The sequence below is a fragment of the Dipteris shenzhenensis genome, chromosome 13 (assembly GCF_047967505.1).
Source record: "Dipteris shenzhenensis isolate YYH24624 ecotype China chromosome 13, Dip_SZ_1.0, whole genome shotgun sequence".
NCBI classification, from domain to species: domain Eukaryota; kingdom Viridiplantae; phylum Streptophyta; class Polypodiopsida; order Gleicheniales; family Dipteridaceae; genus Dipteris; species Dipteris shenzhenensis.
The window spans coordinates 56,206,600-56,221,168 of record NC_141608.1 but is presented as its reverse complement, the minus strand read 5'-3'; the positions used below and the strand labels follow the sequence as shown (position 1 = coordinate 56,221,168).

At 44.0% G+C, this 14,569-nt stretch overlaps 1 protein-coding gene across 2 annotated transcripts in view; it reads right to left on the bottom strand.

The window, feature by feature from the left end:
• Positions 1 to 13,246, bottom strand: part of HCF136 (photosystem II stability/assembly factor, chloroplast (HCF136)) — a 40,942-nt gene extending 27,696 nt beyond the window's left edge. Inside the window, exons 1-4 of one of the 2 annotated variants that reach the window (XM_087384151.1) lie at positions 12,850 to 13,246; positions 9,145 to 9,380; positions 8,924 to 9,054; positions 5,418 to 5,550 (exon numbers count right to left, since the gene is read on the bottom strand). In XM_087384151.1, the coding sequence (XP_087240277.1) occupies positions 5,418 to 5,550; positions 8,924 to 9,054; positions 9,145 to 9,380; positions 12,850 to 13,189 (840 nt within the window). In that variant the 5' untranslated portion in view covers positions 13,190 to 13,246. The remainder of the gene's footprint in view (positions 1 to 5,417; positions 5,551 to 8,923; positions 9,055 to 9,144; positions 9,381 to 12,849) is intronic. The other variant, XM_087384150.1, reaches the window with a different exon arrangement.
• Between the last annotated feature and the right edge of the window lie 1,323 nt (positions 13,247 to 14,569).

Sequence of the window (14,569 nt, the reverse complement as noted above, 5' to 3'; positions counted from 1 at the left end):
AATGTCTTCACTTTTCTAGAGGCTGCTGCTTGGGCACGAGCGAAATCTCAGCCTCTCGCCACCCTCTTGGACTTCAAGAAGGCATGCGAGACGGTACCATGCACAAATTGGGTTTGTCGAATAAGACGGTGCACACAATTTTTTCACTACATGCAAATAACTCCATCCACATTCTCATTGGAGAATAGGAGGCCTTCTCACTCTCCCATGTAGTGCATAGAGGTTGCTCACTCACCCCCATCCTCTTTCTCTTCGTGGCAGAGGCTTTATGGTATTTTCTTCAATCCTCTCTCTCTTTGTTGTGGAGACTTAGGCATTTTCTCCAATCATGGGTGGCTCGCCTTGCTTGGAGGCCCCTCTCCATTCGTCACAAGGAAGAGTTATTGGATTTGGAGTTTGTAGATGACACGCCCCTTTTTGCAGAGAGTTCAGCCGAGAGACTAGAGAAGGTGCGGCTCTCATTGGAGGTGTACTAACTAACTTCACATAACAAGATCAACTCAAACAGGTGTGGCTCGCATTGGAGGTGCGGCTCTCGTTGGAGATGCAACTCTCCAAGTGTGGCTCTGGTTGAGAGAGAGAGAGAAAGAGAGAGAGAGTGTGTGTGTGTGTGTGTGCGTGCATGCGTGCATGCGTGCACGTGCGTGTGCGTGTGCGTGTGCGTGCACGCATGCGTGTGTGTGTGTGTGCGCGCGTGCTTCTGTCACAGATGTTCCTTCATCGGGTTCACAGCTTGTTTGTTCTTTGGACTCTGTCCTTCTGGTTTCCGATCTTCGACAGGCTCAGCTATTTGGGGTTTGTCTCTACTTTATGGGCAGGGTTTTATCTATAGCTCAACTTCGTCATTGGGCTGAAGTTGCAGTGAGTCAGGATTCCCTTTCCTCCTTTGTCTTTTCAGGCAAAGGTTTTTATTATGCCCACTGCTCTTCAACTGATGTGGTGGAGCACCTTGTCAGTCGTGCTGGTTTTCATGGGGCTGGTTTCTTTGCTTATGTGATGCCCTGGGATCCACTATTTAATCCGTCTGCCTCTCTTCTAACTCACTGTCCGGTCTAGATTACCCTCAAAGCGTTGCCTCTGCCTCTTCTTCAGCATCTTCCTACTCTTGCAGCTTTTTTGGGAAGGCCTCTACATGTTCCGAGACAAGAGTTTTTGCAGGCTACTCGGGATGTTCACCTTTGTATTTTATGGGATATGATGCAGCCTGTGCCCTCTACTCTGGATCTTGATTTGGGATTTGCTCATCCGATGCGCATCAGGCTGCATTTTGCCTCTTTTCCTACAGCATGTTATCGGTGCCGGCAGGTTGGTCATTTTGCACGTGCTTGCCCTTCGGCTTCCATGACCACTCCTCCTACTCCTTCAACAGTAAAGTTTACTCTTCCTTCTCCTCCGTTTTCTGCTAAGGCTTTACTGGATAAGCCTTCTTTTACTGCTCCGAAGCATTACTGGAGAAAGGTAGAAAAATCACAGGTTAATCTTTCTCTTGCTGAAGAAGTTCAGGATCCGACTCCCGTTGAGCATCATCAGCCTCCTCCTCCTCTAGATATGGATATGCCCCTTGCAAAGGGGATCATATAGGATGCTGCATATGCTCTTTCTCAGGTTGATCCTCGAAGTGAAGCTGAAATGCCGAGTCCTGCTTTATCAGATGCAGCTCTTTCGTCAGAGGATACAGATGTTGATCTAGCTCCTTTGCCTCTGATGCCTGTGCCAGAGTCTTCTTTTGTTTGGGATGCAGAAGTGCCTTTTTTACTAGAATCTTTTCATCCCATGTTACAACAGGTTTTTGACCCTGTGATTCAGAAATTTCGCGTACCAGCCTATATCAAGAAGAATCACAAGGGCAAAAAACAGCTGGTTTTTATTGATGGTGTGGTTTCATCACTGCATCAGTTTTTACAGAGCAATAATTTGAAGCTGGAGGATGCTCTGTTTGATCCTCCTCCAGCTTGATATGTAGCTTTTTACTTGGCTGCCTCATGACTTTTGCTTTGAGGCTTTACTTGCAAATTTTTTTCTTGTACTTATTGGTGGGTTTTTACCTCTTTTTGACGTTTCCCACACAAAAATATAAGATTTCACTAAAAAAAAAGTGTGTGTATGTGTGAGAGAGACCGTGATGGAGAGCTCCTCTGCCTCCCCCTTTCCCGTCCATACCCTGTCTGCCTCGCCATCTTCAGTTTCTGCTGTCTCTTCATCCGTACCAGCCCCGGCATCCGTACAGCTTTCTGATTTGCTGTCCGTACAGCCTGTTGTTTCACCGTCCGTACCTTCTCAGCATGTCGACTTGCAGTCCGTACAGCCGTCTGTACATCTTGTGCCTGCACATCATGTTTCTGTCCCGTCTCCTTCCCCGTTTCTTTCCGTACCTGTTTTGTCCGTACAGCAGCCTGCATTTAATGCGCCCATACAATTCCCTTGTCCTGCTCCGTCCGTACAGCCTGCTGCCAACTCTTCGTCCGTACATTCTGCCCTATTTCATGTTTCTCTTCAGTCCGTACAGGCTGTACCTAACCTGGCTGTACCTCTCTTTCCCTCTATACAGCTTTTTCCTATTCCACCTGTTCATGATGATTCTTCCTCCTTTCTTCATGTCGCTCCCTCATCTGATTCCTTTGAGTTCTCGACATCAGACCCTCCTTCTGCCTTGCCTTCTCTTGCACGTGTTTTTATTCGGCGAAAGCATGGTGGTTTGGTTCTCTCGCGTTCTTTCAAATCGGCCAAATTGGATGTTGCGAATGGTCTTCTTCTTCACTCCAGTTGGATCTTCTTCAACAGCTATGTGCAGCCTCAATCACGGAAGTTCCTACTTCGGGTTCTCCCCTTGTTTGCTCTCTGGTTCTCCCCCTGCTTCCTGTTACTTCCTTACCTATTCCTCCTCTTTCCCCTCTTCTCTCTGCTCCAGCTTCCTTTCCAAAGCCTGTTCAGAAGCAACTCTGGCATAAGGTCGTTAAATCTTAGGCTACTCTTCTTGCTGAGGAAGCTCAGGATCAGTCTATTGTGGAGCATATTCAGCCTCCTTCTCTTCAGGCTATGGAGTTGCCTGTTGAAGAGGAGATTATATGGGATCTCAAGATGACACCTGGTGTGATGCTGACATGATGGCTCATGATTTACCAGTTGCAGCTCCTTTATCAGAGTGTATTGATGATGATTCTGTTCCTTTGCCTACGGTGCCTGTGCTAGAATCTCTTTCTGTTGACATGCTGAATCCTACTTTATCAGATGCAGCTCCTTCGTCGGAGGATGTAGATGTTGATCTAGCTCCTTTGCCTCTGATGCCTGTGCCAGAGTCTTCTTCTGTTCGGGATGCAGATGTGCCCTTTTCACTGGATTCTTTTCATCCCATGTTACAACACGGTTTTGACCCTGTGATTCAGAAATTTTGGGTGCCAGCTTATATTAAGAAGAATCACAAGGGCAAAAAACAGGTGGTTTTTATTGACGGTGCAGTTTCTTCATTGCATCTCTTTTTACAAAGCAACAATCTTAAATTGGAGGATGTTGTGTTTGATCCTCCTCCAGTTTGATCTTGTAACTTTTTACTTGGCTGCCTCATGACTTTTGCTCTGAGGCTTTACTTGTAAATTTTTCCTTTGTGGGTTTTTACCTCTTTTGGGGGGAAACATAAGAATTCACTTTAAAAAATGTGTGTGTGTGTGTGTGTGTGTGTGAGAGAGAGAGAGAGAGAGAGATCTACTTGGGTGCGTTAGAAAAAAAGAAAAAAAAGGGGGGGGAAATAAAAAATAACGTTAGGATAAGCTAATAATATCGACCTGTTATCCTGTCGAATTGAGAGAGGACTCGCCGGCAGTATACCCTCAGATTGAAAGTGTATAGGGCCTTGCCTTCTCCAAATTCTCAGGCCTCAGAGTTTCTCTCAGCACCAACAACAGACTACTGCCCTAGGCTTGTGACTGTGTTGCACAGCATTTTTCTAGCAAGCAGACATAGAACTCCATAGAGTTGCCCAAATCATCCTTCCTTCCTTCACGTATACACCCACTCAATAACCCATCCTCAGAGCTGCAATGTCCTCATAGAATCTATCGAGTTCTATGTCTGCTTACTAGAAAACCGTTGTGTAACACAAACACGAACCTGGGACAGTGGTCTCTTGTTGCTATTGAGAGAAAATATAAGGCTCAAGAATCTGTGGAAGGAGGTGATATACACTTTCAATCTAAGGCGTACACTTCCAACAAGTCTTCTTTCATTACCTTATACTAACATTATTTTCTCCTTTTTTTCTTTTTTTCTTTTTTTCTTTTTTGAAAATGCACCCAAGGAGTGCTCTCTCTCTCACACAACCAATGCCGCACCTCAATGAAAACCGCATCTTCAATGAGAGCCACAACTTCAATGAGATCTGCAACAGAGAGCCGCACCTCGCATGAGAAGGTTTGGCTCTCCCAAGTGGATTCACCCCAAGCTAGCTGACTCAAAAGAGTGGGTTTCTCACTAACGTTGGTCTTCTATGTTACAATACCTCTCAGCTCGTCGTCATGTACAACAAGGACAATTGGAATAACAAAAAGGAAGCAGGCCACATTTACAAAACAGGGCTGCTTTCAACAGTTTTTTTATTACAAGATATTCCATGAAAACCTTTGAGGTCTGAAGTATGCATTCTCTTACCATTAAAAAATGGGAGGATTCTGTGACTGTTCAACTATCGTAGCAGGTTACTTTTTTTTTTTAAAGGAAGCAGGTCACATTTACAAAACACGGCTGCTTTAGACAGTTTTTTCCTTCAAGATATTCCATGAAAATCTTTGGGGTCTGAAGTAGGCATTCTCTTACCATAAAAAAATTGGAGCATTATGTTTGTTCAGTTATCTTGTTCAGTTATCTTAGACATTGAAAGGAAAGGCATCCTGTCTACATAAACCGACCTACACAAAGCCCATTTATAGAGCTGCTCATCAAAATCAAAGATGCACTAATAATATTTGTAGCTTGGTTAATCAAATCTTACAACAAGGCTTAAGTAAATTTAAGAGTGTGAGCAGATGCAACAGGTTGATGGCCAGTAACATTTAAGACAAACACAAACATGTTGATGGCATTATTAATCTATGCCAATAACAAGCTGCATAATTTAGATGAGCCCCTTCATTATAGATATCTTGTTAAATGTCAAATTGCTTGCCAATCCTTTGGTTAAACCTTTAACATTGCCTTCTGTAACTACAGCAAGAATGCTTTATCAAACACAATGCAACACACGCAATTCGTATGATTCTTTGACTCCCTAGCGACAATACATTACAGCATCATTATTGGTACACATAACTTATGTAAAAACGTTGCTTATGCTCATCTATTTTTGCTACTTAGCAGCACCCCGATTCACTACTTCAAAGATAATATGTTCTCCTCGAAAAATAGAAAGTTGAATAAAGTCAATTTACCTGACCCGGCTCCCATGTCAAATAAAAATTACCACGGCTAGAAACAGCCACATAATCTCCAGAAGGTGAACGATTTATTGTATTGAAGGTGCCTGTGTAATAGCTGGCTCCACTTATTCCACTTGAAACTGTGCTGCAAGACATAAGCAAACACCTCAAATGACATAAAACTTACCATGTGGCATATAGCCCAATAGCAAACTTTCACCTGTGCCAATGTGATATTCAATTGTGTGTAATACAAAAATAATGATTGAGTAAGCATGTGCAACCAAAGTATATTTCTTTCAGAAAACCAACAAAAGTAACACTTCGGGATATAAAGTGGGATCTAACAGAGTAAGTTCAATGCCCAAGTGCCACAACCAACCATAAACACATCTCTCAATAAGCCACCCTCAGTGCTAGCAGGCCCACATTTTTGGCAACATAGAAGCTGTGAGAATATGTGAGCGCAGAAGTGTGCAGCAAAGGAAGAGAGAAAATCAACATAAGATAAGGCAATGGAAACTGTATATACAGCAAGGGAAAAGCCTAAACAGAGGACAAGAAAGTGCTCCAGAAGAAGCCAACATCAAGTAAGGTAGGACCCTATAAATAGGGCCTGTAGTGGCCCAACCAACCCAAGCAGGTCGGTTGACCCAAAACTGGGTTTAGTAGCCTGCCATACAGGCTGGCCTACCTGCCCTATAATATGAGCTAAAGTGCCCTACAACCCGGGCCAATGTCCCCTGCAAAACAGCCTATGAATAAGTCACACCTATCTTGAAGGGGGCGAGCAAACCCACATAGAAGCCATCACTCGCTAAATGTACACACCCTCCAACACTGGAGGAGTGTCCAAGGAGATAGCTCCAGATAGCCTGGATCCTCGAAGAAGTGCCACTTCGAACAGTGAAAGAGTCATCCTCAACTGTGATTTCCCAGGCTAGTCACATTCAGTTCCCAATGAACCGTGGAACACACCACACCCAATATCCTAACAGTGAACTCATCACTTCCAGGAACACGAAACACTGAACTCAAAGTCATCAGTCCAAAATCTTTGCGACCCCAAAAATGAATCTCGAACTCATCTGCTCCATAGCTCCATACTATTACCTTGCCCGCCAGAATTTCAACTGATTAGGGCCAGAAGCAGCCCTCTCTCCCGCCCACACGCCCTCTCTGGTCGTGACTGTGGGGTGAGACACCATAATGTCAGAAAGCTGGTACTATCTTATAGTCCTTTACAGTTTTTGTTGCTGCTGTCTTGGAATCACATGCCTGGTCAGAGTCTGACTACGAGTCCTGATCCCGATACCCAGACTTGCAGTCCCTCACCAAATGCCCTCTGTTGCCCTACTTCTAGCACTTGCTCCTATCCTTCTTGGCCTTGAGCTGAGATGTAAGGGACTCGCCGCCACTTCGAGTGACCTGCAACTTGCCTTAGGACAATAAAATTGACTCCTCCTCAAGCACAAGGAACTTAGGTCATCAAAATCCAACTGATCAATGTGACCTAGCGCCATAATGCTCGAGACCATATCATATGCCAATGGAACCTTGGTGAGAATCAATGCTACTAACTGAAGGGATGTCAGAGCAGCTACCATAGACAAAAGCTAGTCGTGGAGGACCTCAGTCTTCATCAAGAAGGGCTGTTGTACTGTCACTCGGGAACTCCAGATTGTAAAGCTGCCCCTGAAGAGTGACAGCTCTCATCGCTGAGTCCCTCACATAAAGATCCTCCAGTTTGCACCAGACCTCATTGGCAGGTCCTGCACCATGCCACCAAACTGCTGTCTGTGCTGCCTTCCCCTCTGCTGAAACAGGATGCTCCGATCTGTACCTCAGCTTCAAGGCGCCTTGTGATCGCAACTTTAAAACTCGCCAGCAGCACCGGAACATGCCCTCAACGTGAAATGGCCCTCAGATCTCCTTCAGCAAACAGCTCATGAGAGCATAGTTTTTTCCATACGTTTCCATATGGCATACGCATATGGGTATGGAAGTATGGAATAAGTATGGAAAAATGCCCCTACGTGGCCCTAAAAGTTTTCATACTTTCAAAACATAAGGTATAGGGAGTTTTATTAACAAATTCAAGTTTCAAGTTTCAACTACTTAAGCATTCCAAATATAAATCTTAAACCATAAACAGATTAGACAATCTCCAATGTAGATCCAACAGGGTTAAATCAGGGGACTCAAGACACTCCAGAGAGGGGGGGGGGGGGTGGCACAGCACTAGAATCCTGTGCAAACTTCTAGTCTCCAGATGGCTGGCTGCAAAAGGCTCCAGATGTCTGACTGGTCCATGGCTCTTCGCATGCCCGTAACGTATGCAAACGTCTGAAAAAAAGACGTATGAAATGGAATTTCATACTTTTTTTTTGGGGCCAAATGCCCTTGTTTTGACTTCTCTTTTTTTCCACGCTGTTCGTGGAGCATTTTGCATGGAAAAAACTATGCATGAGAGTTTGAAATCTCTAGACAGCAATGCCTTCAAAAAACTCACATCTGATGCTTGCCTCTTTGGGTCGCGAGCCACCCTGAAGTCTGATACCATGTGAGAATATGTGACTGCGGAAGCGTTCAGCAAAGGGAGACAGGAAATCAACACAAGGTAAAGCAATGGAAACCGTATATACAGCAAGGGAAAAGCCTAAACAAAGGAGAAGAAAGTGCTCCAGTAGATGCCAACATCAGTGAGGTAGGACCCTATAAATAGGGCCTGCCCTGGCCGAACTAGGGCTGCCACATGGCTGACCCCAGGGTCAGTCAACCAACCCAAGCTGGGTCGATTGTACCTGCTGTTCGGGTTGACCCGACCTGGGTTTAGCCTGGGTTAGGCCCCAAGGGTGGCCAGGGTAGCTTGCCATACAGGCTGGCCTACCTGCCCTATAATATGGGCTAAATTGCCCTACAACCTGGGCCAATGTGCCCTGCAAAACAGCCTATGAATAGGCACAATCATACAGTGACACTTATCCTGAAAGGGGTGGGCACACCCACATAGAAGGCCTCACTCACTGACTGTACACATGAGATACTAACGTCTAATAGAAGAGAGGGATACAAAGGATATAATTATGCAAATACTCTTCAATTCTGTTTTCTTAAATAGATGTCCTCATGTGTGATCCATAAGAGAATATGACAATCCTACTTGCAAATATCCGAGTCAATTCAACGACACAGGGAATTACTCTTCCATTATGATACATGAAACGCCCTGTAACTCTTAACAATTTTAGTTGCAAATATCATCTGAGTCATTCAATAACCGCAGGCACTTGTCTTTGCCTGTTCCTTTTTAGTCAAGCTTGCTTGTGTGAGCACCCAAACTTCAAACTACGTCTAGCACAACAATGCAACTCCTAAGCAAGGAGATCCATAAAAGAGGACAGACAACCATTCAAAATACTAAATCTGTAGCCAGAAATTAACAAGAAAACTGCTGAAATGGAGAAGACAAACCATTGAAATGGTAAATCTAAAGCTAGAAAATGTTAAAAACGCACCGGTTCAAAGTGGCCGAAACCGTTTCTTCTACAGCAGCCTTCCAGTTATAACCCATGTTAGATGTCACATAGATGGCCCCTTCATCAGTGACCATCTCTGCACTTTTCTCCGTAGTTCCCTTGATGATAACCTGCACCGTACACTCAAGTAAGGACCTCACCAAACCTTGCAAACTGCACTTATAACAACAAAGAGCAAAGATCAAGCAGCTCGGACATACCGGCGTTCCAGGCAATCTTGCACTTAAAGGGATTCGCTCCCAGCTTATGCCCCCATCAGAGGTGTGTAGCAGGATTGCTGGTTTCCCAACAATCCATCCCTCCTTGCCACAAAAGCTTATTGAGTTGAATCTATAGTTGAAATCCTCATCCTCTGCAGAGGGGATAGATCGGAGCTCCCAAGACCTTCCACCATCTTTCGTCTCTAACAGGGTTTGTCTGGTCCCTAGAAGAAAACCTGCTAGTTAATTCAATTCTGTTAGTACACAGACGTTAATGACAATTGGTAAACAAGTCAAACTTTAAATTTTTGTTTCTGCCCTTGCTGCAGACTCTGCCTCACAGACAGATCTTACCAGATGACTTATCAATTATCATCTATTTTCCCTTGATGAATGCATTCAATCATGGATAGACAATGGGTTACTTGAGTTCAATACAGCTCTAAAGGATCCCCTTAGCTAACCAACAGGTACCAAACATTGACCTCATGCTCCACCACCAGCTGTGCAGCCCAAGATTTGACTTCTCTACCTTACTTGGAAGATCAAAATTTTTGTTGTCTTACAATCCTAGAAGGAGCTTCGGTTTGGCTTTCCTCTTGAATAGAGCTTTACTATCAGAGAAAGCAGTGTGGATTTATTCGCATTCACGCTACTTGATTTCAGCGTAAGCCACTAGTCCTTTCGGCTAATTGAACAATAAACAGTTACCTTATGTAGCAATGCAAGGCTTACATCACCTCCCCAACAATAAAAGGTCGCCTTCCCTAGGCATTTTCACAGTTTGGCATTTCCTTAATACAGAAATTGCTTTTTCAAAATTTACTGTCCGATACATCATTGCCCCTTGTTTGCCCCTGCGTTCAACATTTAAGACTTTGGCCTATTTGACTTCTAGCTCTATGACCATAATAAATGACCACAGAATTTCAATATTCACTTGGCCTTCCTTGTTTTGGAGTGCTTAGCTGTCCACCAGAAAACCTTTTCTGATTTGAGACCAAAACCCTATACATGGTCTTACATGTGCGAAAGGCTATTTGGGTAAACCCTTCAGAAAGAGTTCCTAGGTGTTCTCTACCTACACCAATGTAAACTTCGGGTGCAGGTACTATTGTACAAGCTCGTGATAGTGTGGCATGGGCTACGTCAGCACCTTGACTTGTAGTGCTCAGATAATGGCTCGAGGCACATGTTTTGCCTTGCAGCTATAAAACAAAAATTGGGCTCAGCCTCACTGTCAAGCTTATGGTTTCAGCAAAAGTTTTAAGAAGTGACAGTAATAAGAACTTTACCCTCGACTTTCATAAATTCTTGCTAGCTAAGCTCAAGACTTCTTTAGTTGTGCAAATTGTTGTGGATAGATTTCGATTCATCCATTTAAAGTACTAGCACCCCTGCACATTAAGCCTTGAGTATGCTACCTCCTTGAATTCATCTTTATTGAGACCAATAAGCCGATCTCATTGAAAAGAAGAAGATAGAAGTTAGCTACGGCCCAAAAACGTCCTACATTATAGTTGGATTTTGATGAATTTGTTCAAATGTACAAAATCTGTGAAGCCAAGGCCACAATGAAAGCTGAGTCGAAAGAGAAAAGAAATCATATATAAATGTAAAGATATCATACAAAAATGTAGAATGAACAACCAAGTACTGCCTTAGATACCAATTCCTTACAGTTTTCACCCACAAAGCATGGTAACTTTGATGGGTGAGGCTTGTGCACGTTCATCTAACGCGCATTTCTTAACTGTGTTGGCGGTTGTCGCAATTGAGGTAAGAGGGACAGGCGAGCTTCCATAGAAAGTTGCTCTGTATATTTATAGTGTATGCTGCAGTATGTTGCGGGTGAGGGACAGAGAGAGAGAAAAGAAGGAGATTGACTGCAATGTGGGCGGGTACTGCCATGCAATGAGTAGCCGGGTGATAATTCGGATAGTTAATAAGAATTGAAAGACAATAGCTCGCTCAGAAAGCAGGAGAAAGACAGATTCAAAAATAAGAATAGAAGAGTATGGGCAAGGGGATGGACAAGGGCCATGCGGCAACAAAAGGACTGGTACAGTTATTTTTCGAAAGAAAAGGTAGAGCGCTGCCTGGAAGGCAGTGCTAATAAAAGTGTTTGCTGATGTCTACAAAAGAAGCGGATGCCAAGGATGGGAAAAGATGGAGCCTAGGTGGAGCTCCAAAAAATTAGCAAAATTTTCTGTTAAACGGTCCTGCCTAATCTCAAGATATGGACGCATTGAAGGCCTTAAGTAAAATAATGTGCATGAATTAACAAGTCACATCGACCTTTTTCTTTAAGGCAATGTAAATACCAACAAAGGCTGTTAAATGACACATGTTATATAAGCCCTCATACCTTACTTTTTAGGACAAAACTTGAGCTCATAAAGAGGGAATTCATGACAGCTCTAGTGCAGATCAGTTCTTGCAAGGTGAAGACTTTCCAGTAGCATTTTATGACTACTTGCCGTTCCTTCATGGAGCAGAGATTGTTGAGCCTTCGCACCTTGAGGGGTAGACAAAGCTTCCACCGCAGCATGAACAATGTTTTACAGCCTTCAAAAGAAGTAACCTAGATCATTGTCACCGCGGATTATTTCGAGGCATACCACCCGAGACCTCAAAGACTACTGAGATTACGTGCAAAGTTCACTCTAAATTTTGCTCTTTAGCATGGCACAAACTCCTCAGAAGAGAAGGTACTAGACAGGACATACAATGATATACGAGGGAGGTTACACCTCCAAAGGGCAACCCCGTTCAAAAAGAGCTACCCAAAGACGAGACTTCCAGACGGCTAGGACTTGAAAAATTGCAATGTGCCAATGGACAGCAAATGTGCATACAGCTAGTTCTCCACCGGCGACCACTTTGATAACCCAGTTGTGACGGAGACAGACCCTGAAAAATGGACTTCCGCATACATAAAATGATCATGTACCTTCCCATTGCCAGAATCAGACTCAGCTAAAACGTTATTAGAGTTGATTAGCTTATGCTTTAGATAGATGACTCAGTCCACAATGTTCTTCATCGCAGAAGGATTTACCATACCTTGCCGAAATGTGACATTGGATAATAAAGGCTCCATTATTCGGATCAAAGGCGATATAATACCAACCTTAGCTTTGCAAGACACTAAGGAGAGAACGATTTTTTATAGGAAGGACTTGAGGTTCACGGCACAAAACTGGATAATCCAACGAGCTTGACATGCAGCGCACTAGTCTACCACCATTGACAACCGATCGAATGTAGCGGCCATAGTCACAGCTCACTCCATGAGGAAAGATCGATGCACGTGGGGAGAGCTCGGCATTGGAATAAACTAATAATAGACAGCAATTGCACACAACGTTTATGGAGAGAGAATGCCTGCGGTGCCCTGCAACCTTAAGATTGAGCTGAAGTACCAGTACTCAGTGTCGTCCATCTTCAATAGTAGCGCTACTCAGCAAGCTAATCTTCCGCATGAGAGCTAAGCAACAATTATCATTGACTTTGGCGGAAAGCCATTCCATCAGTATTTTCGGCAGAACGTAAAGAAACCGGGAGTTTGCATAATTTGCAGGAGTAATGCAATGACGCTCTCAATAAGGGTCTCAGTCCTCGGGCGACCTGCAGAGAGAGGCTGTTGTGTACGAAGGGCAGAGGAGAATTGGAAATGCACAGAGAGAGAGAGAGAGAGAGGACCATGGTCAGGCTCGTCGGGCACGAACGCGACATCCAAGAGGACGACGCCGGGATCGACGGGCAGCGGAATCATCTCCCATTCGGCGAGGAAGTCGTCGGCCATAGCCCCGAGAGAGCCCAAAAGTGTGGAAGCTACGAGGGAGCAGGAAAGGGAAGCAGAAGAGGAGAGGAGGTGGCGCTTGGTGAATTGGGGGGTGCTGTCGTCGCTGTGGGCTAACAAGGCAGCTCGGGGGGGGGAAGGGCGCAATAATCTGCAAGGGGGGGGGAGCAGTTGAGGCACAAGGTCAGTGGCGTTGGGTATGGCGGGCTTGAGATGAAGGCCAGCCATTGCCATCGCCATAGCTTTGCTTTGTCTACTAAGCTAAAGCTAAGAAGAAGACGAAGGTACTTTCCCCCCCCACCTTATCCATACTTGTGCTCCATCGAGGTGGCACTTTCTTCTCTACATCCCCTTGAAACTATCCCCCCTTGCACGCACCTTGTTTGGTTTAGGCTCCTTGCCACTTGTGGTCCAAACAATAGGCAATGCTCTCAAGAGTGTGTCTTTGCTATCCTTTCCTCTCCACATATTACACTACTTGTTCCCACGTTTCCTTTTAGCCGTGTTTCAACCCCTCAATCTAGTTGTCCCAAAAGTAAACAAAGCCAATGACCCAAGTACTATCCATCATCTCTTCACCTCTAAGGTATAGGGGCTACTATCACTTCACTTGAGTTAATCCACCTATTAAAAGGGGCCGTGTTGTGGTCTTCAAGATGGGCAAACATGTGGAAAGATGTAGCTCTGCATGTCACTGTTTTTTAAAGGCAAAGAGGACTTCACCTCATTCTTGATCGCGCACCTCCCTCAATCACACACAAGGGACTACCAATTACCACATACATAAAACCAATGATGTCTCATTCTTACGCACACTTTAGCTTCTTCATCATAACTAAACTAGAGGGTTTTAAAAGAGTGAATAAGTGTTTTGTATCAAACAAATTCAAGATTCTTCTAAAGGCACCTTTACTATCTAGGACTTTGTGTATTGGTAGTCCATCCCCTACCTCCCTATTTTTCTTACATAGAAGTATATTTAGCTTACCTCAATCTCTATACGGATTATTTACAACATACCACATGAGCTTTATCTTGTAATACAAATAGACATAAATAATTAATAAGACACCTCTAGGACCATTGCTAAGTGTTATATCATGACGCGTTGGATCATTGATTGAAACCTATCAATTTGACGTCCATTCATGTCATGTAGGAGTCAATTGATTTAGCATGTCATCATGCATTGCAAAGTAATTACAAGCACTTGTAATCCTGGAGATGCCAAGGTTGTTCATTTCCTTCACCGCCATCCTATCACAATTGAGCGATTCACGGAGATGGAACATGATCAAGAAAGCGATCAACACGTAGCTTTCAACAGCACTCCTTTCAGTAGTGGTGATGCCAAGGTTGTTTGTTTCCTTCACCATCGTCCTATCACAATTGAGTAATTCATGGAGATGGAACATGACCAAGAAGCTAAAAACAAAGAGCCATCACAACATTTCAACTCACCTCAGAGAAATTGGTCACAATTCTATTAGAGTTGGTTCAATCTAATATCAATCTAGCCAATACTATGTCACACAACTCGTTATCAATTATGGCGTATAAGGGTCAAACTTCAAATATCAAACCCAAACCTTTCAATGGCACTCCTAATGAAGGTCGAAT